Source organism: Jaculus jaculus, chromosome 3 (genome assembly GCF_020740685.1).
Source record: "Jaculus jaculus isolate mJacJac1 chromosome 3, mJacJac1.mat.Y.cur, whole genome shotgun sequence".
NCBI lineage: Eukaryota > Metazoa > Chordata > Mammalia > Rodentia > Dipodidae > Jaculus > Jaculus jaculus.
In genome coordinates, this window is record NC_059104.1 from 37,686,962 (window position 1) to 37,709,781 (window position 22,820).

The window sequence follows — 22,820 nt, forward strand, 5'->3', positions numbered from 1 at the left end:
CATGCTCTTCAGCAGCACATGGAAGTTTCTGTAAAACAGATCATACATTATTAGGACACAAAACAAATCTTAATACAGGAAAACTGAAATAATTCCTTGTACTCTATCTCATCACAGTGGGATTAAAAAAACAAATACAAAAAATAGAAATGATATACAGCATACACAAAATCATGGAAACTAAACAATACACTACTAAATGATGAATGAGTAAATGAAGAAATCAAGAAAGAAATTTAAAAAAATCATAGAATCAAATGGCAATGAGAACACAATATACCAAAACCTTTGGGAAACAATGAAGGCAGATGTAAGAGGGCAATTAATGGCTTTAAATGCCTATATTAAGAAATTATGGCATTCTGAAACTTCCTAAGAATCTTTATTAGGTTTCTGAAGTTCAAACATTAAATCCAGTTTTTTCCTATTGTGTCTGAAGAAAAACCACGAGGCTTAGAAGTATATATCAGCTCTGTTGCCAAAGTCTAGTGGCCCACAGCTAAAACTACCAAAGGCTAAAAGTGTTTAAAACTCCTTTATGTGAACATCCAGTTAAGATGGCAGAATAGGAACCACACCAAAGCAGCCTCAGGGAGAAAAAGCAAAAACCCTAGCAAAATATATTCATCTAGTAAAAAGTGAAGGTGTATAAGAAATTATCAACCACAACAGAGAAGTGGGAGAAACCCAGAGCACCTAGAGACAGAAGTGGCTCCAGCAGCAGCAGCAGCAGCAGCACCAGGTCTGCATGGCTGTAGCCACCAGGCTCAGCCTAGGCCTCAGGAAAAGCCAGGTGAGGGGATTTTCCACTCATACCAGCCACCTGGCAAACTCAAGAAATGTTAAGGGGGAGGACAGCAGGGGCAAGCAAAGGGGCTTGTGAAGAAGAAGATCTAGAGGACCAGTGGGAGAACTTCAGCTACCATCCACAGCTTCCCCTTCCCCCACTCCCAGTACAAGTGTTAGCAAGCACCAGAAACCTGGGGAAGAGAACTCACTTACACAGCACCCAACACAGGCAATCAGAGCAGTGACCCACGGAACCAGCCTGCCTACCTGAGCCCACAGCACTACAGAGAGAGACCTAAGCAGGAGCACAGCATAACTGAGACCTAAACTATCCCAAAAGGTAACTGGGATTACACCAGGTCAGTACCCGCCAAAAAAGCCTGGTATGTAGGCTTGCACTGGAAGTGCTAATATCACCTTCCACGTGAGCAAAACTTATATGTTAAATCTGATGGATGGTAGGATTTGACATTCTTAAAAAAGCTATATTTTGGGCCTGTCATTGGTGGCTTCCTGATTTATAGTGCCTTTGCCAATTCTGTGAATGTTCTAATGTACATTTCTATTATATATTAAATTCACTTCAATATACATGAAGTGCATGATTATTGCCATGTTTTATTTTGTGAGCAAGTTAATATTTATAAATACTAGGAATAAATCATTCAACTGAGTACATTCAAATGCACTATGTAATTACACTTGGCTTCAGTAGATAAGTGCGATGGAGGTGATATACATATTTATTTACCTTTGCTTCAGTCGTCTTTTAGCTGTTGTGGGAACATTAGCACCATAGCCATAGGAATAAAGAATCCTCTCAGCCTCATCTTCATTTTCAACTGAAAAATATTAAAATGTGTGACATGACCTAACTTTTCTCCTCACAAAGCATGGCGGGCAGTGCAAGTAGAAGGTGATGATAATGAAGTAGGAAGGACAAGCGCAAGAAAACGCTAATGCACAATCACCAACAGCTCGTCTGCAAGTACAAGCCTATGTCTTCAAGTATAACCTTTCTGGGTTGATCTACTTTGAGAAGATGGGAAGGGACTGAATTGTATAATATAAGTTTTAAGCTTCTTGTTGCAGAGCATAATATCATAGATACATTAATCTGAAGGATTCAATGACTTTCAACATGGAATGCATTATTTTAAAATATGATGAGTGATCATAACAATTAATTCTATATTTTAAATGCTGTACTAAAATCTTAAAGCTCTTTTTCTTTCAGCTCCTAGTTTTGGGGTCACCAGCCCTTGACATGGGTGTGGAAAGTGGTCTGCTTTGTTTTTTTTTCTTTTAATTTTTATTAACATTTTCCATGATTATAAAATATATCCCATGGTAATTCCCTCCCACCCCACCCCCACACTTTCCCGTTTGAAATTCCATTCTCCATCATATTACCTCCCCATTACAATCATTGTAATTACATATATACAATATCAACCTATTAAGTAGCCTCCTCCCTTCCTTTCTCCACCCTTTATGTCTCCTTTTCAACTTACTGGCCTCTGCTACTAAGTATTTTCATTCTCACACAGAAGCCCAGTCATCTGTAGGTAGGATCCCCATATGAGAGAGAACATGTGGCGCTTGGCTTTCTGGGCCTGGGTTACCTGACTTAGTATAATACTTTCCAGGTCCATCCATTTTTCTGCAAATTTCATAACTTCATTTTTCTTTACCGCTGAGTAGAACTCCATTGTATAAATGTACCACATCTTCATTATCCACTCATCTGTTGAGGGACATCTAGGCTGGTACCATTTCCCAGCTATTATAAATTGAGCAGCAATAAACATGGTTGAGCATGTACTTCTAAGGAAATGAGATGAGTCCTTTGGATATATGCCTAGGAGTGCTATAGCTGGGTCATATGGTAGATCAATCTCTAGCTGCTTTAGGAACCTCCACACAGTTTTCCACAATGGCTGGACCAGATTGCATTCCCACCAGCAGTGCAGAAGGGTTCCTTTTTTTCCACATCCCCGCCAACATTTATGATCATTTGTTTTCATGATGGTGGCCAATCTGACAGGAGTGAGATGGAATCTCAATGTAGTTTTAATCTGCATTTCCCTGATGACTAGTGACGTAGAACATTTTTTTAGGTGCTTATATGCCATTCGTATTTCTTCCTTTGAGAACTCTCTATTTAGCTCCTTAGCCCATTTTTTGATTGGCTTGTTTGATTCCTTATTGGTTAACTTTTTGAGTTCTTTGTATATCCTAGATATTAATCCTCTATCAGATATATAGCTGGCGAAGATTTTTTCCCATTCTGTAGGTTGCCTCTTTGCTTTTTTCACTGTGTCCTTTGCGGTGCAAAATCTTTGTAATTTCATTAGGTCCCAGTGGTTAATCTGTGGTTTTATTGCCTGAGCAATTGGGGTTGTATTCAGAAAGTCTTTGCCAAGACCAATATGTTGAAGGGTTTCCCCTACTTTTTCCTCTAGCAGTTTCAAAGTTTCCGGTCTGATGTTAAGGTCTTTAATCCATTTGGACTTAATTCTTGTGCATGGCGAGAGAGAAGAATCTATTTTCATCCTTCTGCAGATATTTATCCAGTTTTCAAAACACCATTTGCTGAAAAGGCTGTCTCTTCTCCAATGAGTATTTTTGGCGTTTTTATCGAATATCAGGTGGCTATAGCTACTTGGGCTTACATCTGGGTCCTCTATTCTGTTCCACTGATCTACATGTCTGTTTTTGTGCCAGTACCATGCTGTTTTTGTTACTATGGCTCTGTAGTATAGGTTAAAATCAGGTATGGTGATACCACCAGCCTCTTTTTTGTTGCTCAGTGTTATTTTAGATATTCGAGGTTTTTTGTGATTCCAAATGAATTTTTGGATTGTTTTTTCTATTTCCATGAAGAAAGCCTTTGGAATTTTGATAGGGATTGCATTAAATGTGTAGATTGCTTTAGGTAAGATTGCCATTTTCACGATATTGATTCTTCCAAGCCAGGAACAAGGGATGTTTCTCCACTTTCTAGTGTCTTCTGCAATTTCTCGCTTGAGTGTTTTAAAGTTCTCATTGTATAGATTCTTTACTTCCTTGGTTAGGTTTATTCCAAGGTATTTTTTTTTTTTTTTGATGCAATTGTGAATGGGAGTGATTCTCTGATTTCATCCTCTGTGTGTTTGTTGTTAGCATATACGAAGGCTACTGATTTCTGTGTATTTATTTTGTATCCTGCTACATTGCTGTAGGTTTTGATCAGCTCTAACAGCTTGCTAGTAGACTCTTTAGGGTCCTTTATGTATAGAATCATGTCATCTGCAAATAATGATAACTTGATTTCTTCCTTTCCAATTTGTATCCCTTTTATGTGTGTCTCTTGCCTTATTGCTATGGCTAAGACTTCCAAAACTATATTAAATAGAAGTGGAGACAGTGGACACCCTTGTCTTGTTCCTGATTTTAGTGGAAAAGCTTTCAGTTTTTCCCCATTTAGTAATATGTTGGCTGTAGGCTTGTCATAAATAGCCTTTATTATATTGAGATATGTTCCTTCTATTCCCAGTCTCTGTAGGACTTTTATCATGAAGGGATGTTGGATTTTGTCAAATGCTTTCTCTGCATCTAATGAGATGATCATGTGATTTTTGTCCTTCAACCCATTTATGTAATGTATTACATTTATAGATTTGCGTATGTTGAACCATCCCTGCATCTCTGGGATAAAGCCTACTTGGTCAGGGTGAATGATCTTTTTGATATACTCTTGTATTCTGATTGCCAATATTTTGTTGAGAATTTTTGCATCTATGTTCATGAGGGAGATTGGTCTGTAATTTTCTTTTTTTGTTCTATCTTTGCCTGGTTTTGGTATCAGGGTGATGCTGGCCTCATAGAAGGAGTTTGGTAGGATTCCTTCATTTTCTATTTCCTGGAAAAGCTTAAGAAGCAATGGTGTTAGCTCTTCCTTAAAAGTCTGGTAAAATTCAGCAGTGAATCCATCCGGGCCTGGGCTTTTTTTAGTTGGGAGATTATTGATAACTGCTCGGATCTCCATGTTTGTTATAGGTCTATTTAAGTGTTTAATCTCATTTTGATTTAATTTAGGTAGGACATATAGATCAAGGAAATCATCCATTTCTTTCAGATTTTCATACTTTGTGGAGTATATGCTTTTATAGTATGTCCCTATAATTTTTTGAATTTCTCTGGAATCTGTTGTGATGTTACCTTGTTCATCTCTGATTTTATTAATTTGTGTCTCTTCTCTCTTTCTTTTGGTCAGATTTGCTAAGGGTTAATCAATCTTGTTTATCCTTTCAAAGAACCAACTCTTTGTTTCATTAATTCTTTGGATTGTTCTTTTTGTTTCTATTTCATTAATTTCTGCCCTAATCTTTATTATTTCTTCCCGTCTACTACTTTTTGGTTTGCCTTGTTCTTCTTTTTCCAAGGCTTTAAGGCGAAGCATTAGGTCGTTTACTTGCGACCTTTCTAATTTCTTAATATAGGCACTTAAGGCTATAAATTTACCTCTTAGAACTGCCTTCATTGTGTCCCAGAGATTTTGGTATGTTGTGTTCTCATTATCATTTGACTCTATAAATTTTTTGATTTCCTTTTTGATTTCTTCATTGACCCACTCATCATTTAGTAGTGTATTGTTTAGTTTCCATGATTTTGTGTATGCTCTATAGCCTTTCTTGCTACTGATTTGTAGTTTAATTCCATTGTGGTCAGATAGAATGCAAGGAATTATTTCAATCTTCCTGAATTTGTTAAGATTTGCTTTGTGTCCTAATATATGGTCTATTTTAGAGAATGTTCCATGTGCTGCTGAAAAGAATGTATATTTTGCAGCCTTTGGATGAAATGTCCTGTATATATCTGTTAGGTCCATTCCTTCTATGACCTCATTTAGTCCAGATGCCTCTCTGTTTATTCTTTCCCTGGATGACCTGTCAATTGATGAGAGTGGGGTGTTAAAGTCACCCACCACCACCGTGTTTGGTGTTATCTGTGACCTTAGTTCTAATAGTGTTTGTTTGACGAATTTGGGAGCCCCCATGTTAGGTGCATATATGTTTAGGATTGTAATGTCCTCCTGTTGGAGTGTGCCCTTAATCAATATAAAGTGACCTTCCTTATCTTTTTTGACTAACGTCGGACTAAAGTCTACCCTGTCTGATATTAGGATAGCAACCTCTGCTTGTTTTCTAGGCCCATTTGCTTGAAACACCGTCTTCCATCCTTTCACCCTAAGATAATGTCTATCCTTTGTAGAAAGGTGAGTTTCTTGGAGACAACAAATTGTAGGATCCTGCTTTTTAACCCAGTCTGCAAATCTATGTCTTTTCGTTGGGGCATTGAGACCGTTGATATTAAGAGATATTATTGACAGGTGTGTATTTATGTTTGCCATTTGTGTGTGTGTGTGTGTGTGTTACTTGTTCTACCTGTGCTCTCTTCTGTTAACTGGTATTTGAGTATAGCTGGTTTTTTCTAGGTTCCTTATATGTGTGCTTTTCCTTTTGTTCAGCATGGAGGATTCTATCAAGTATTTTCTGTAGAGCTGGTTTTGTCTTCAGATACTCCTTTAACCTGCTTTTGTCATGGAATGTCTTTATTTCTCCATCTATTTGGATGGATAACTTTGCAGGATAAAGTAACCTTGGTTGACAGTTGTTATCTTTCAGAACTTGGAATATATCACTCCAAGCCCTTCTGGCTTTAAAAGTTTGTGTTGAATAATCTGCTGTAATCCTGATGGGCTTGCTTTTGTAGGTAACTTGATTTTTCTCTCTAACTGCTTTCAATATTTTTTCTTTGGTTTGTGTGTTTGGAAGTTTGAGTATAATGTGGCGAGGAGAGTTTCTTTCTGGGTTTTGTCTGGCTGGGGTTCTAAAGGCTTCCTGTATCTGTATTGGCACCTCTTTCCCAATTTGGGGAAAATTTTCCTCTATGATTTTGTTGAAGATGCCTACTATGCCTCTGGAGTGGAGTTCTTCTCCTTCTACTATGCCCTGAATTCTTATATTGGATCTTTTCATAGTGTCCCGAATATCTTGAAATTCCCACTCATACTTTTCTATAAGTTTGTCTTTCTCTTTGTTGGACTGCATTAGGTCTGCCACCTGATCTTCTAGCTTAGATATTCTGTCCTCTCCCTCATCCATCCTACTGGTGAGATTTTCTACAGAGTTTTTTATTTCATTAACTGTGTTCTTCATTGCTAGTAATTCTGACTGGTTTTTCTTTATTATTTCTATTTCCCTATTTATGTCTTGTATTGCCTTCTTTATTTCATTAAATTGGTGTCCTGCCTCTTCTTTGATTCCTTTGATTTCCTCTTTGATTTCCTCTTTGATTTCTTCTTTGATTGTTTTCATGTGTTCTTTGACCTCTTTGAACATATTTATAATTATTCTTTTGAACTCTTTCTCAGGCATTTCCTCTAACTCTTTCTCACGGGAGGACATTTCTGATGCATTAATACTTTTAGGTGGATTTATATCGTCTTGCTTTTTAGTGTTTCTTGTGTTATAATGTATATATTTTTGCATCTTGGATTAAGTTAATGCTTGGATTTTCTAGCTAGCTGTGTATTCTTAGCTGTATCAATTGATTTGATGTAATATATTTTCAGGGTAGGACCTTAAGGTATTAGGTGTGGCTCTTAAGACTCTCAGAGTATCTACAAAGATGTTCTTAGGGGTTGAGTTTCCCTGCTATAGGAGTATTCAAGCAGGCTGAGTGGAATAAAATACTGGTAGATTCTAAAATTTAACTAAACACTGTACATATTCAATCAAAAACAGCCCCGAGTATGTATGCAAGAGTAGTTATTATAATGACCAGATCCTCTATCAACAAAGAGGTTTAGATTTCTGGTCTGTTGAGGTATCCAAGTCAGCTTGTGACCAAGTGAGACCCTTCCCTGGTGCAATCCCAGTTACCTTGGGTGATTGTGGTCTCAGTCAAGTTGCTGCCTGGGTCGTCGGGCTGCTGTTCTGATTTCTGGAGCTGGGCACTTGCTTTTCCTACGGGGCAAACTGAGCCACTTCTGCTGCCTCTGCTGCTGTTGTAGCTGCCACCACCGGAGCCACCACTGCTGCTGAAGCTGCCGCTGCCGTGTCCACCGCCGCTGCTCACCCCGAAGCCGCTGCTGCGGGATCTGCTGCCGCTGCCGCTCCTGGGTCCGGTGCTGCTGGGGCCACTGGTACCGGTGCTGGAGCCGCTGAAGTTGCTGCCGAACTCTGCTCCTGCTTGGGTCCTGCTGTCAGCCCAAGTTGGCGTGGCCGGTCCCGGGCCGCTGCTGTGTTCGCTGGAGCTGGGTTCAGGCGGTGGGGGAGGGGAGGGAGCTGCGGCTGCTCTGGTTGTATCGCTGTTCCACGTGTGCTTCTACCTCGCGGTCTGCTCTTCCCTCCGTTGCTCGCTGCCGCTCTCCCCTCACGTTTCCCGAGTTGCGGAGAGCGCGGTGTGAGGGGAAAATCCCGCACCTGGCTTGTCCTGTGGCTCAAGCCGAGAATCCGGCGGCTTTCTGCCGCTCCGCGGCTGCGGCGGGTGGCCGAGCCGCCCCGGAGCCGCTGTTCCCGCCTGTGCAGGCTCTGGATGCTCTGGAACTCTTCTACTTCTCCACTGCCACCTCAATTTCCTATACACCTCACTTTTTAGTAAAAGTGTGTATTTTGCTGAGTTTTTTTGGTCTTTTTCCCCCCTAGGCTGCTTTGGCGTGGTACCTACGCCACCATCTTAACCGGAAGTCCCTGCTTTGTTTTTAAAGTATATTTTTATTTGTTTGACAGAGAAAGGGAGAGAGAGGGAATGGGTGTGCCAGGGCCTCTGGCCACTGCAAACGCACTCCAGACGTGCGTGCCCCTGGCTAATGTTGTTGTGCATCTGGCTAATGTGGGTTCTGGGGAATCAAACCGGGTCCTTCGACTTTGCAGGCAAACACCTTAACTGCTAACCCATCCCTCCAGCCCTAATTCTCTTCTTGATGAAAGAAATAACTTGTTTTATTGTTTTTGAGACAGGGTCTCATGTAATCAGACTTCCCACAAATTCATTGTATAGTCAAGGGTGACCTTGAATTCCTGTCTTCCTGTTTTCATCTCCCAAGTGCTGGCATTACCTGCATCATTGCACTCAGCCCAAGAAATGACTTTTTTAATTGGGAAAGATTTTATCTTATTTTATTTTAATTGAAAATATTTTATTTATTTATTTGACAGAGAGAATGAGTAAGAATGGGCATGCCAGGGCCTCTAGCCACAGCAAACAAACTCCAGATGCATGTGCCACCTTGTACATTTATACGGGTATTGAAGAATCAAACCTGGGACCGTAGGCTTCACAGGCAAGTACCTTAACTACTACGCCATTCCTCCAGCCCCATTTATTTTAATTTTCGAGACAGGGTCCTCATGTAGCCGAGATGGCCTTGTACTCATAGACAGATGATCATGACCTTGAACTTCTTGCCTCTATCTCCTGACTGCTGGTACTAAACATATATCATTACTCTTCTACATCACCTTGTTTGTTTTAACTTGATATAGTGAAAGTAGGCAATTAAATAGTTATCTGAGGAAAAGTTACAGCAAAAACTTTAAATGCTGTGGCAACTTACTGCACATTTGTATAAAAGTTTTTTCATTAAAGGCCATAAAAATTAGTTGTACTCACTTGCATTAAAGCAGCTGGAGATATGCAAAATTATGCTTATAGCATTATCTCCAAGTAACTATTATTTTCATCTTAAAAAACATTATTTATGGGCTGGAGAGATGGCTTAGCAGTTAAGCGCTTGCCTGTGAAGCCTAAGGACCCTGGTTCAAGGTTTAATTCCCCAGGACTCATGTAAGCCAGATGCACAAGGTGGTGTATGCATCTGGAGTTCGTTTGCAGTAGCTGGAGGCCCTGGTGAGCCCATTCTCTCTCTCTCTTTCCCTCTCTCTCTCTCTCTGCCTGTTTCTCTGTCTGTTATTCTCAAATAAATAAATAAAACTACACCAAAAAAAGAATTTGAAACCTCATAGTGTCTCACTATACTTAAAAAATGTTAATGAAAAATAAATAAAAAATGTTATCTAGCCAGGTGTGATGATGCATGCCTTTCATCTCAGCACTGGGGAAGCAGACATAGGAGGATCACTGTGAGTTCAAGGCAACCCTGAGACTACATAGTGAATACCAGGACAGCCTGAGCTACCTTGAAAAGCCAAACCAGACCAAAACAAACAAACAAACAAAAAAAACCCCATGTTATCTACATTCATGTATACTTTCGATTTAAAGCAAAACCAAATACTGTACACTATAAGTGAAACTTGACCATGTGTATGACTATCAATATAAATTAAACAAATCTAAGCAAGGATACATTTTCAAAGAAATGTGCTTCTGCTGGCAAATGGGTTGTCTGAGATTATTAATCCCTTTTTATTTTTGGTGTGTGTGTTATGTGTTTTCGTGCATGTTCAAGTGGGTGAGTGTGGGTATATATAGTAACTGTGTAGGTGTGTGTGTGTAGGTCAGAGGACAACTTTTGGGTGTCATTTCTTGCTTTTCATGTCGTTTGAGGCAAGGTCTCTCATTGCTCACCATTCTATTTGACAGACTAGCTGGTCTAAGTGCTCCTAGGAAATTCTCTGGTCTCAACCTCATTTCCCTACAGGCATGCTGTGATTACAGAAGGCTGCCAAGGCGGACAGCTTTCATACGGGGTCTGGGGATCCAAACTCAGGTGCCATACCTGCACAGCCATCACTTCCTAGAGTGAGCCATCTCCTAACCCTTTTTTTTAAATGACATAACTGCTGATTAGTACTTCTGTAGTAAACATTTTTAAGATATTTATAGCTGATTTCCTTTTTATTTGTTCCTGTTTTTCATGGTGAACCAGAGTAAGCTTTTACAGGCAGGGTTATTAGCTGGGAGGGATGAAAGAATGATGTAGGTAATAATCAATACTATTTTTACAAATATTTTATTTTTATTTATTTATTTATTTGACAGAGAAAGAGGGAAGGAAGGAGGGAGAGAGAGAGAAACCACTGCAAACGAACTCCAGATGCATGTGCCCTCTTGTGTATCTGGCTAATGTGGGTCTTGGGGAATCGATATTTAGCTTTTATAAAATAAAATTTAGGGCTGGAGGGATGGCTTAGCGGTTAAGGCATTTGCCTACAAAGCCAAATGACCTTGGTTTGATTCTCTAGGACCCACATAAGCCAGATGCACAAGGGGGCGCATGCATCTGGAGTTCGTTTGCAGTGGCCGGAGGCCCTGGTGTGCCCATTCTCTCTCTCTCTCTCTCTCTCTCTGCCTAGTTCTCTCTCTTAAATAAATAAATAAATTTAAAAAATAAACTAAAATTTATACATTATAAAAGGAACATATCTAAGGGCTACTATTCAATTTTTTTAAAAAAATTTTATTTATGGGGGGGGGAGAGAGAGAGAGAATGAATGGGAATGCTAGGGTTTCTAGCCACTACAAACTCCAGATGCATGCACCACTTTGTACATCTGGCTTTATGTGGGTACTGGGGAAATGAACCTGGGTCCTTCGGCTTTGCAGGCAAACACCTTAACTGCTAAGCCATCTCTCCAGCCCTCAATTGGTTTTGAAATGTAAAAAGGTTTTAATTTATAGATATACATACATACACACACACTCAAACACACACATGAATAACACAAATCTTATCAAGATACACTGAGTATTCAAAATGCTAGAAATTCCTACATGTCTGTTTTCCTGGTTAATTCTTGGTGATAACCATTTATCCAGAAACATCACAATTGTGAATTCATCATGGATGAATTTTAACTATCCTAGAACTTCATATAAATTAACTCATACAGTATGAGCTTTTTTTTTTAAAAAAAGAGAGCTTTCTTGGACCAGGCATAATGTTTTTCAGAGTAATCCACGTTGTTGAGTGAACCAGCTGTTCGTTTCTTTCTACTGAGTAGCAATCTACTACGTGGACATATGATGCTTTGTTTAACCATTTTTCTGGGCTGTTGCCAAGTTTTGCCCATTATGAACACAGCACCTATGAATATGAAATCCTCTTTTCTCTTGAATTAGTAACAGGTATAGAGCTGCTGGGTCATAGGAGAGGATATTTGGTGATTTTTGTACAATCTGCTAGTTGTTCCACATTCTAACCAAAAATATGAATAGACAGTATTTCTAATTTTAGCCCTTCTGGTGGGTGTATAAGGTATCTTTTAAATCTGAATTTCTCTCTTGAATAAAGTTTAATATTTTGTAGTGTTTATTAGCCAGACACATTCTTTGTCAAGGGAATGAATAACATCCTTACCCAGGTTTTAAATTAATTTTTTTTCTTACAGTTGCAGAATTCTAATAAATATCTAACATATCTTATCGATCTAACATACATTTCTAACATACATCTAATATAGTTAAGTCTTTTCCTCCTCACTTCTCTTTTCCTTCTTAAGATAAGATCTCTCAATCTGTCTGGTGGGTCTTCAATTCAATAACATGCCTAAAGATGATTCTGACCTTTCCAGTCTTTCTGCTTCCATTTCCCAACTGCTGGGACAAGAAATATTCACTACCATGCCCAGTTTTACGTAGTGCTGGGAATTCAAATCCAGGACATTATTCATGTAAGGCAAGCGCTCTCCTAACTGAGCTACATTCCCAGCTTCCTTAGTAATCCAGGTTCAAAGTCAACAGTGTATTTTCAAATTCTCATAGGTGTATATTTCAGCTGCTACATTTACATACTGATGTTGGTATGTTGAGGTTTATCTATATAAAGATGTTCAATATTTTAGTACCATTTATTGGACAGTTACTCTTACTGGAAAACAAATACTTCTTTAAACCAAGTTCTGAGTTCTGTTTCTGCTGTACTGTTGGAACTAAACTTCTTTATAAGTGCTCCTTGCTAGCCTGGCACGAACTTTGTATTAATGGCTAAAGTTAGGCAGTGTAATTCCAGAACTTGGGCCTTTTTCTCAAATTGCTTTGGTTATTCTAGGTTCTTTGATTTTATAACTGAAATATCAAAAGAGATGGTTGCCACTCTGATTGGGACAAAAAACAAAGTAGTAGAATCCACAATATACTTTTTTGGCTACTGGGGAGGTGTTCTTTCATTTCTCTTAGAAATGCTGTGGATATTTATTTTTGGTCAGTTTATTAAATATTTTGCATTTTTTGGCTCTGTTGTAAATGAAATTGTTTATATACTTATTTTTGCAGTTGTGTGCTTCTAATTTTTTTTTTTTTTTTGGTCCAGTAGCCTTACTGATAAGTTTATTTACTAGCTTTTGTGGTTGGCTTGTAATTTGAAAATGTAGTTATTTTCATTCTGGTAAAGCAATGTAGAGCCAGGTTGTAATCCCAGCGCTAGGGAGGGTGAAGGAGGATTGCTATGAATGAGGACAGTCTGGGTTACAGAGTGAGTTCAAGGCCAGCCTGGGCTACCACGAAAGACTCTACACAGGAACAAGTGCAAAGCAAGGCTGGGGGGGACTTACTTTCTGCTGTTTGCATGATTATTTCATCAAGCTCCTTTTCCAATTTTTCGTAAATGTTTAGCCTTGCCTGATGCTCAGAATTCTGTGCTTCAAGTTCAGCGATCCGCTTCTCAGAAGAGGCTTGAAGACTATAAAATTCTTTAGTTAGAACCTAATAGTGGAACACAAGAAATACAAAGGTTCACAGTTAAGATTAAACATGGTATACAGATATATTTAAGCTTTACACTTTTTTTTTTAAATGGGCATTCAGATAATACTTTTTTTAAAAATTTTTATTTTTTTTTAAAGTGACAGACACAGAGAAAGAGAGAGGGAGAGAGAGAATGGGCGCGCCAGGGCTTCCAGCCTCTGCAAACGAACTCCAGACGCGTGTGCCCCCTTGTGCATCTGGCTAACGTGGGACCTGGGGAACCAACCTCGAACCGAGGTCCTTAGGCTTCACAGGCAAGCGCTTAACCGCTAAGCCATCTCTCCAGCCCAAGCTTTACACTTTTTACAAATAATTTAAATATTAAGAAAAAGTAGGGGGAGGGAGGGAATTACCATGGGATTTTTTTTATAATCATGGAAAATGCTAATAAAAATTAAACAACAAAAAAAGAAAAAGTAGCTCAGGGCTGGAGAGATGGCTTAGTTGTTAAGCGCTTGCCTGTGAAGCCTAAGGACTCCAGTTGGAGGCTTGATTCCCCAGGACCCAGGTCAGCCTGATGCACAAGGGGGTGCACGCATCTGGAGTTTGTTTGCAGTGGCTGGAGGCCCTGGCGTAGCCATTCTCTCTCTCTCTCAATGCCGCTTTCTCCCTCTGTCTGTTGCTCTCAAATAAATAAATAAAAATAAACAAAAAAATTTTTTTAAGTAGCTCTGCTGAGAGGACTAATGGAAAAACAAAATATACATATTCTAAGACAGATAATTCAGTTGTTTTAAACTAAGCATTATGAAGTACTTTACCATTTATACTTATAATTTAGGAATATTTACTACAGTAAGATTAGCATTTGGGCTGGGTGTGGTGGCACCCGGCTTTAATCCCAACACTTGGGAAGCAGAGGTAGGAGTACTGCCGTGAGTTTGAGGCCAGCCTGAGACTACACAGTAAATTCCAGGTCAGCTTGGGCTACATAGCAAGACCTACCTGAAGGGGGAGGGCGGGGATTAGAATTTGTTTGCTAGAACTGAAAATATGAACAATGTCAAACTTACATGGAGGCCATTTATCTGGCAATTACTTCTCTTTGAGAAAGGCTTACTAAACTGTGTGTAAAAGCAATATAACGAGTCCTTCAGTTTCCCATTAGACTTTATTTAATCTATCTTTTCCACATAATTTAATTTTTTTGTTTGTAATTGTGTGTGTGTGTGTGTGTGTGTGTGTGTGTGTGTGTGTGCTGCATTTTGCAAATGGCTTTATTTTGGTGACGGTGAACTGAACCTGGGCAGGCAACTTTGCAAGCAAGTGCCTTGCACTGCTGAGCCACCGCTCACCCATTCTGGTTTTTCTAAGTCATAAGTCCAAAGCCGCAAATGAAAAGGTGAATGTAAATCCCTGCTGGATTAGCTGAAAAAGAAGACTGTTTCAGTTGCAAAGGAATGTGTGAGAGCTTCAATTCCAATCATCTAAAAGGTTTATTTATCAGGACTGACAGAAATTCTTGCATGCTCTTCCTAACACAGTGTAGATAATATGTGCTGTTTCCTGAATGGCAGCAGAATATTATAGTTAAGAATATGGCCTGGGGCTGGAGAGATGGCTTAGCACTTAAGTGCTTGCCTGTGAAGCCTAAGGACCCTGATTCAAGGCTTGATTCCCCAGGACCCACATTAGCCAGATGCACAAGGGGGCGCACACATCCGGAGTTCATTTGCAGTGACTGGAAGCCCTGGCGTGCCCATTCTTTCTCTCTCTCTGCCTCTTTCTCTCTCTGTCACTTTCAAATAAATAAATAAAAATGAACAACAACAACAACAAAAGAATATGGTCTGGGAGCTGGAGGGATGGCTTAGCTGTTAAAGCATTTGCCTGCAAAACCAAAGGACCCAGGTTCAATTCCCCAGTACCCATGTTAGCCAGATCCACAAGGGGGTGCACGTGTCTGGAGTTTGTTTACAGTGGCTGGAGGCCCTGGTGTGCCCATTCTCTCTGTCTCTCTCCCTCTTTCTCTTTCAAATAAATAAATAGAAATATTTTAAAAAAAGAGTATGGTCTGCCACTCCCCATCAAGATGACGTATGCTTAACCACGTCTCACCTCACAGGAAAGCAAAGGAAAGATCTTTGGGATTTTTAGAGGTTTGCAGATCCTAGTAGACCTCCAGTGGGAAGGCACAGAGGAGTAAAGTAGGGAATCTGCTGATTCCCATGCTCTTGGGTAGCCCACCAATCCCCCAATCCCCTCAAGCAGCTGTCCCAGCTGTGGGCCACCAGGTTCCTCCTGCACTAATTGCAGGCTACGTGGACCAGGTCAGCAGGCTAGGGTCCCCTCTCCTGAGGCTTTTCTGCCACTGGGAAACTCCAGGTGCAATTGCTGACCCACCCACCACCACTAAATGTGGGGAGCAAGACCAGCAGGCTAGAGTTCCCCTTCCCTACCTCCTTCGGGTTTCCCACTATCAGGGACATCCAGGTACAACTGCCACTGTCCCACCCACTGACCCTCTGTGCACGGACACAGGCCAGCAGCATTCCCCTCCCCTCCCTCGTTTGGTTTTCCAGATACCAGGGACCTTCATGAGCTACTTTCTTCCCACCTGCCCGGGCAGTGTGTGGACCAGGTCTTAACTACACTTCCTGTAGGCTACTCGGACCTAGACCAGCAGGTTACAGTTCACCCCTTCCTCCCCATTCCCATTCGCACAGGGACCTCTGCCTGTCCCCCCCTCACATCAACTGACCTGCAGCAGTCCCATATTCCCACCCCACCTTGTCACAAGACCCAGCAGTCACAGCCACAACCTGAAGGACCCGCTGTTCCCTCTCCGTAGCCCTCAGCATCCAGGACCACCACGCAATCCCATCTTCTCCCCCTCTGCAGGCAGCAGCAACAGCAGTCTGCTTTGTCCCATTCCTCCCTACCGCTGGTCCCCTTGGGCCACCCAGCCATGCAGTCCCATAACTCAAACAACCTAGCAACCAACCCTTTCATCAGGTCCTCAGGGCCCCCAACAGAGCCTCATGGGCGTCTTCCCTCTGGGCAGACAGACCCCGCTGCCATAAGAAGCCTAACTGAAGCAAACATAAAAGGGACTAACATTGAAGGCACTTCAAGAGTAAACTACAGCTTCCTCCCAAATTAAGTAAGATTCCTACAGTTTGATGGACAGATCACAGCACAAAAGGAGTAATATGAAAAATCAAATGCAAGTAAATCCACAAAGGTTTCCCAGTCCCACAATGGATGTCTCTAATCAAAACATGGAAGAGATAATAGGATCAGAATCCCAAAATGACAATATAAGCTATGCAACCCTGACCAAGCAATTAGCAGAACTTGCAGAAAATCAACAAAAGGCCAATAATTGTATGTATTCTGTCCTCGCTAGATTAGACCGAATAGAAAAGAACCAGGAAGGGTTCCAAAGACAGTTAAATGATCTGTCGGAGAGTGGAAAAAAAGAGGACCTCAATAATCAGCTGGCTAAGCCCAATGAAGACATAAAAGCAAGAATGAATTAAAGAAGCATTAAGACAATCAAAAAATGATATGAAAAGGGAACTCGACAGAGGGATGGAAACTGTACATAAAAAGAAAATACAAATTGAAAAAGTCCAAAACTCTACAGAAGTTCTCAAGAATCGAGTTAGCCATGTGGAGGATAGAAACTCAGAACTGGAAGATAAAACAGAAGAAACAGTTTGTGAGTCTCAAAGGTTCACTAAGCTCAAATTTTTGTTGTGAACAGAATGTGAGGGAACTGTGGGATACCCTTAAATGTCCCAACATTTGGATCATGGGAATACCAGAAAGGGAAGAAATACAGACCAAAGGCATAGAGAACTTACTCAACAAAAAAAGAAAACTTTCCCACCCTCTCAAAAGAAAGTCCCATCAAGTTAAATGAAGCTAACAGAACTCCAAACACACTGGACCAAAGGAGAAATTCTCCAAGGCATACTATCATTAAGACCCTCAACAATGATAACAAGGAGAAAGTCTTAAAAGTGGCTAGGGAGAAACAACAGTTAACCCCATCAGAATTACTTCAGACTTCTCAATAGAAACCTTGAAAGCCAGAAGGGTCTAGAATGGAACACTGCAAAGTCTAAGAACTTATGGCTTGCAACCCAAACTTCTCTGCCCAGTAATAATATCCCTCATAATAGATGGTGAAAGAAAAACTTTCTATGATAAAACTCAGCTTTACAACTACATGAACACAAACCAAACCTACAGAAAGTATTTCAGGGAATTCTGCACACAGAAGAATCAAATAACTTCAAATGCCTACAAGAAGCAGATCACAAACTCAGAAGAAACAAAAAATACAAAGTCCAAGAAAACACCAAACCACAAAAACCACCACAAAATGGCAGGGATTAAATCAAACCTCACAGTTATTATCCTAAACATTAATGGCCTTAATTCACCCATCAAGAGACATAAGCTAACAGGGTGGATCAGAAAATTAGACCCCTCAATCTGCTGTCTTTAAGAAACCCACCTTACCACTAAAGAAAGACACCTCCTCAGGGTGAAAGGGTGGAAAATGATATTCCAAGCAAATGGAAATAAGAAAAAAGCAGGCATAGCTATACTAATATCTGGTAAAACAGAGTTCAAATCAAAAGTAATCAAAAAAGATGAATAAGAAAGACCACTTCTTACTCATTAAGGGTATGATCCAAAAAGAGGGTATCACAATCACCAATCTTTATGCACCAAACAGAGCTGTACCACAATTCATAAAACAAAACCTACTTGACAACCAAACAGATAAAACCACCAACACCAACATAGTCAGGGACTTCAATACTCCACTATCAGCAATACAGAGATCAACCAAACAGAAAATTAACAAGGAAGTGAGAGAAATCAACAAAGCCACAGATCAATTAGACCTAATGGACATCTACAGAACATTCTACCCCAAATCCACAGATTACATATTCTTTTCAGCAGCCCCTGAAACCCTCTCTAAAATAGATCTAAAATATACTGGGACATAAAGCCTGCCTCCAAATATAGGAAGATCAACATAATTTCCTGCATGATATCAGATTACAATGCTGTATTGTTAGAAATTAGCAATCAAAGATGCGCAAGGAATCCCACCAGCTCCTAGAAACTGAACACACTTTTAAACAATAAATGGGTAGTGGACAAAATAAAAAATGAAATTGTGAAATTTCTAGAAATGAATGACAATTGTACCAAAACTTATGGGACACAATGAAAGCATTCCTTAGGGGAAAATTCACAGAACAAAATGCCTTCATAACAAAGACAGAGAGATCCCAAATCAATAACCTAGCCATTCTACCTAAAGGCACTGGAAAAGCAGGAAGAATCCAACCCAAAAAGCTCCAGATGAAAGAAATAATTAATATGAGAGCAGAAATCAATGAATTTTAAACTAAGAAAACAATCCAGAAAATTGATGAAACAAAGAGCTGATTCTTTGAAAAAATAAACAAGACTGATAAACCCCTGGCCAGTCTGATCAAGTGCAAAAAAGAGATGCTTCAAATTAATAAAATCAGAAATGAAAAAGGAGAGGTCACAACAGACACAAGTGAAATTGGAAGAATCATCAGGACTTATTTCAAAAACCTCTACTCCACAAGATAGGGTAATATGGAGGAAATGGATGAATTCCTGGACACATGCCACCCACCAAAGCTAAACTCAGCAGATTAACCTCCTAAACAAACCTATCACACCCACTGAGATTGAAAAGGTAATCAAAAACCTCCCCAAAAAGAAAAGTCCAGGACCAGATGGCTTCTCAGCTGAAATTTATCAAACCTTCATCGATGAACTGAACCCAATCTTTCTCAAACTGTGCTACACAATTGGAGAACAGGGAAAGCTCCCCAACTCCTTCTATGAAGCTAGTATCACCCTAATTCCAAAACCAGGCAGAGATGTCACAGGAAAAGAAAACTATATGCCTATTTACCAGATGAACTTTGAAGCAAAGAACCTTAACAAAATCCTAGCAAACATATCAAAAGCATTATCCACCTTGATCAAGTAGGCTTCATCCCAGCAATGCAGGGGTTGTTCAACATACAGAAACCTGTCAATGTAATACATCACATAAATAAGCTTAAACACAAAAAGAACATAATCATTTCCACAGGTAAGGCCTCTGACAAAATATAACATCACTTCATGATCAAAACATTGGAAAGAATAGGCATGGACAGTTTATATCTCAACATAATAAAGGCTATATATATAAAGCTCCTAAAGCCCAAATAATATTTAGAGACACACACACAGAGAATATTGGAGCACCAGGGCTTTAGCCATTGTAATCAAACTCTGGTCACTTGTCCCACCTAGTGGGCATGTGTGACCTTATGCTTACACCCCCTCTGTGTCTGGCTTACATGGGATCTGGAGAGTTGATCATAGGTCCTTAGGCGTAGCAGGCAAATGCCTTAACTGCTAAGTCATTTCTACAGCCCATAAAACTTTTTATATTTATTATACAGCATTACAAATTCCAGCTACCTAAATGTTTCTCAAAAATAATAATAGGTTTGTGGTGGTTTGTATCAGGTGTCCCCCATAAATTCACGGGTTCTGAATGCTTGGTTCCTAGCTGATGGTAACTTGGGAGGTGGAGCATTGATGGAAGAGGTGTGTTGTTGGGGGTGAGCTTAGTGGGGTTATAGCCAGTTCTCCCTTGCTAGAGTGTGGCTCACTCTCCTGTTGCTGTTGTCTACTTCCTGTGGCAACGAAGTGATGTCTAGCCTCTGCTCATGTCATGCTTTTCCCTCCCATCACGGAGCTTCCCCTCTAGAGTGTAAGCCAAGGTAAATAATTTATACCCATCAGCTGCTTAAAAATGTCAGGTGCTTTGTTCCAGCAACTTGAAAGTCACTGCAACAAAGCTCATTTAGAATGTACAGATCATTTTAAAGCAGTTTCCAGAGGGGAGATCTGAACTAAAATAGTTAGAAAAGAACACAGATTTCCAAATCACAAACAAACCCTCTAATGCAGGTGCTTTAATATACTTTTCACCAGGGAAAGGCTTTTGTGGTGCTAGTTAGTGCATATTAGGCAGGAGCTCTACAACTAAGGAGAGCTGGAGCCTGGGAAAGGATTTGCACTGACCAATTTTCAGTCTCCATCTTTCAGCTTTTGTTGAATAATTACTTGTGGATAATTATATATTTTCATAACTAAAAACATTCATATGCAGAAATAGAAACTGGAAATGCAAAGTTCTTTAGTTTAGCTGGTATCCCAAGTCATATATTTTTAAATCTCATATAATATTTTTGTTTCTTTGAAACATCTTTAAAAATCCTGACTATTCTTGAGCTGGGTGGGTGGCTCATGCCTTCAATCCCAGCTCCTGAGAGGCTGAGACAGGAGGCTCACCAAGAATTGGAGGCCCACTTGGGCTACAAGTAAGTTCCAGGTCAGCCTTGGTTAGAGGGAGATCATGCTTCCAAAAAACAAAAAGTGAAATATTGACTAGCCTCCTTGTTTTCTTCTAGTTGCACAACCGAATTCTTTTGTTGGGTTAGACAAGCATGCTAGGGGCTGGAGAGTTGGCCTCAGTGGTTAAGGCACTTGCCAGAAAGGCCAAAAGAACCCCGGTTCAATTCCCCAGAACCCACATAAATGGCTAGAGGCTCTGGTGAACCCATTCTCTCTCTCAAATACACACACACACACACACACACACACACACACACACACACACACACACACAGAGTTGTTGTTTGCTTGTTTGCTTGCTTTTCTGAGATAGGGTCTCACTCTAGCCCAGGCTGACCTGGAAGTCATGACTTGAACTCACAGCAATCCTCCTGCCTGTTCCTCCTGATTGCTGGGATTAAAGGCGTGCACTGCCATTCCCAGCTCAAACAAAATATTTAAAAAAGAAAAGCATGCTAGAATTGGATTAGAAATTTATGTCATTCCTTAATGAAAACTGAAACATATAAAAACTACTGATATTCCCTTCCAGAAAGATGGTGTGTTTCTTTTTATCTGTCAGTAGGATTCAATAGATTTTTTTGGTATAGATTGCATTGTTCTTATTACAAGTATTCCAAGTAATTGTGTTTTGGTTGTTTTTGTGAATGAAACCTTTCCTCAATCTTTTGCTCCTTTAAAAGTTCTAGTCACTTTGGCATGAATATTCAGGTATTTTGCTTTTATCTCCTAATTTTTTTTTTTTCCTAAGATAGGGTTTCACTACATAGTCCTGCTTAACTGACATGGAACTTGCTATGTAGACAAGGCTCAACTTGAGGCAATCCTCCTGTCTCATTCTCTTGAATGGCTGGAATTACAGGCATGAATCACCACTCCTGTCTTTACTTCCCGGTGAGGACACTGAGTTCCTGCAAAAGAAACAAACTTCTGCTACAACTGTAAGCACTGTGCTTAGGAAGTCTCCGTGCTTTGCTGATGACAAGGAAGATTGAGTACAGGTACCTCCAACTTTTTCTGGTATTTCTCACACTCCAGCTGGCACTGTGTGAGAGTTCTTGATGTCTCCTCCTGGACGAGCTGAAGCCGCTCGCGCTCAAAGGACTTCAGCTTACTTTGGTGGAGAAACTCGGCCGCTCTACTTTCGGTGCTAACTTGCAGCTCCCTGTACCTGAAAGAGGAGGACGGCTGGTCACAGGCTGCCACCAGTCGTCACAGCGACCCACGTCAGCACAGCCTCCCTTCTACCTCTACGCACTTGTGCTATGCAGCCAACAACTTCTATTTATTCTGCAATGCTTTCTATAAATGATATCGAAAGAACACATGAAGTAACTTCTACATTATACCTTCTTTCACTCCTTAACATAAAATAAAGTAGCTAGGCATGGTGGCACATACCTGTAATCCCAGTACTTGGGAGGCACAGGTAGGAGGGTTGCTGTGAGTTCGAGGTCACCCTGATGATACAGACTGAGTTTCAGGTCAGTCCAGGCTAGAATGAAACCCTACTTTGAAACAAGCAAGCAAGCAAACAAACAAGCAAAAAGTAAAATTCAGAAAAGAATTTAATTTCTGTATTTTTTATAGTCTTTCTTAAATTTTTATCAGTGTGTTCCAGCTTTCTATTTCAATTTAAATCTGAGTAATGTCAGGTGGGGAAACAATGGCGTAAAATGGGTATATTAAACTGCAAATGCATGAGACACTTTAAAGCGGAACTTTAAATTAGTGAAAATATCTATTAGGTTATTTCCAAATAATAATGTTCCAATTGTCAAGACCAATGTAAAACTACAGACTGAACCTTTTCTTCATTCTATAAGCATAACTAGTAATAAAAAATATTTTTATTTAACATAGAAATCACCACCTATTATAACTTTGAAAATACTACAGGTTGATTA

General features: G+C 40.0%; 1 protein-coding gene across 3 annotated transcripts in view; it reads right to left on the reverse strand.

Annotated features, from left to right (window-relative positions):
* Positions 1 to 22,820, reverse strand: part of Pibf1 (progesterone immunomodulatory binding factor 1) — a 229,421-nt gene that overhangs the window by 88,729 nt on the left and 117,872 nt on the right. For all 3 annotated transcript variants that reach the window (XM_004651021.3, XM_045145518.1, XM_045145519.1), the window contains exons 11-13: positions 21,919 to 22,084; positions 13,293 to 13,443; positions 1,541 to 1,631 (exon numbers count right to left, since the gene is read on the reverse strand). In XM_004651021.3, coding sequence (XP_004651078.2) covers positions 1,541 to 1,631; positions 13,293 to 13,443; positions 21,919 to 22,084 — 408 coding nt within the window. The remainder of the gene's footprint in view (positions 1 to 1,540; positions 1,632 to 13,292; positions 13,444 to 21,918; positions 22,085 to 22,820) is intronic.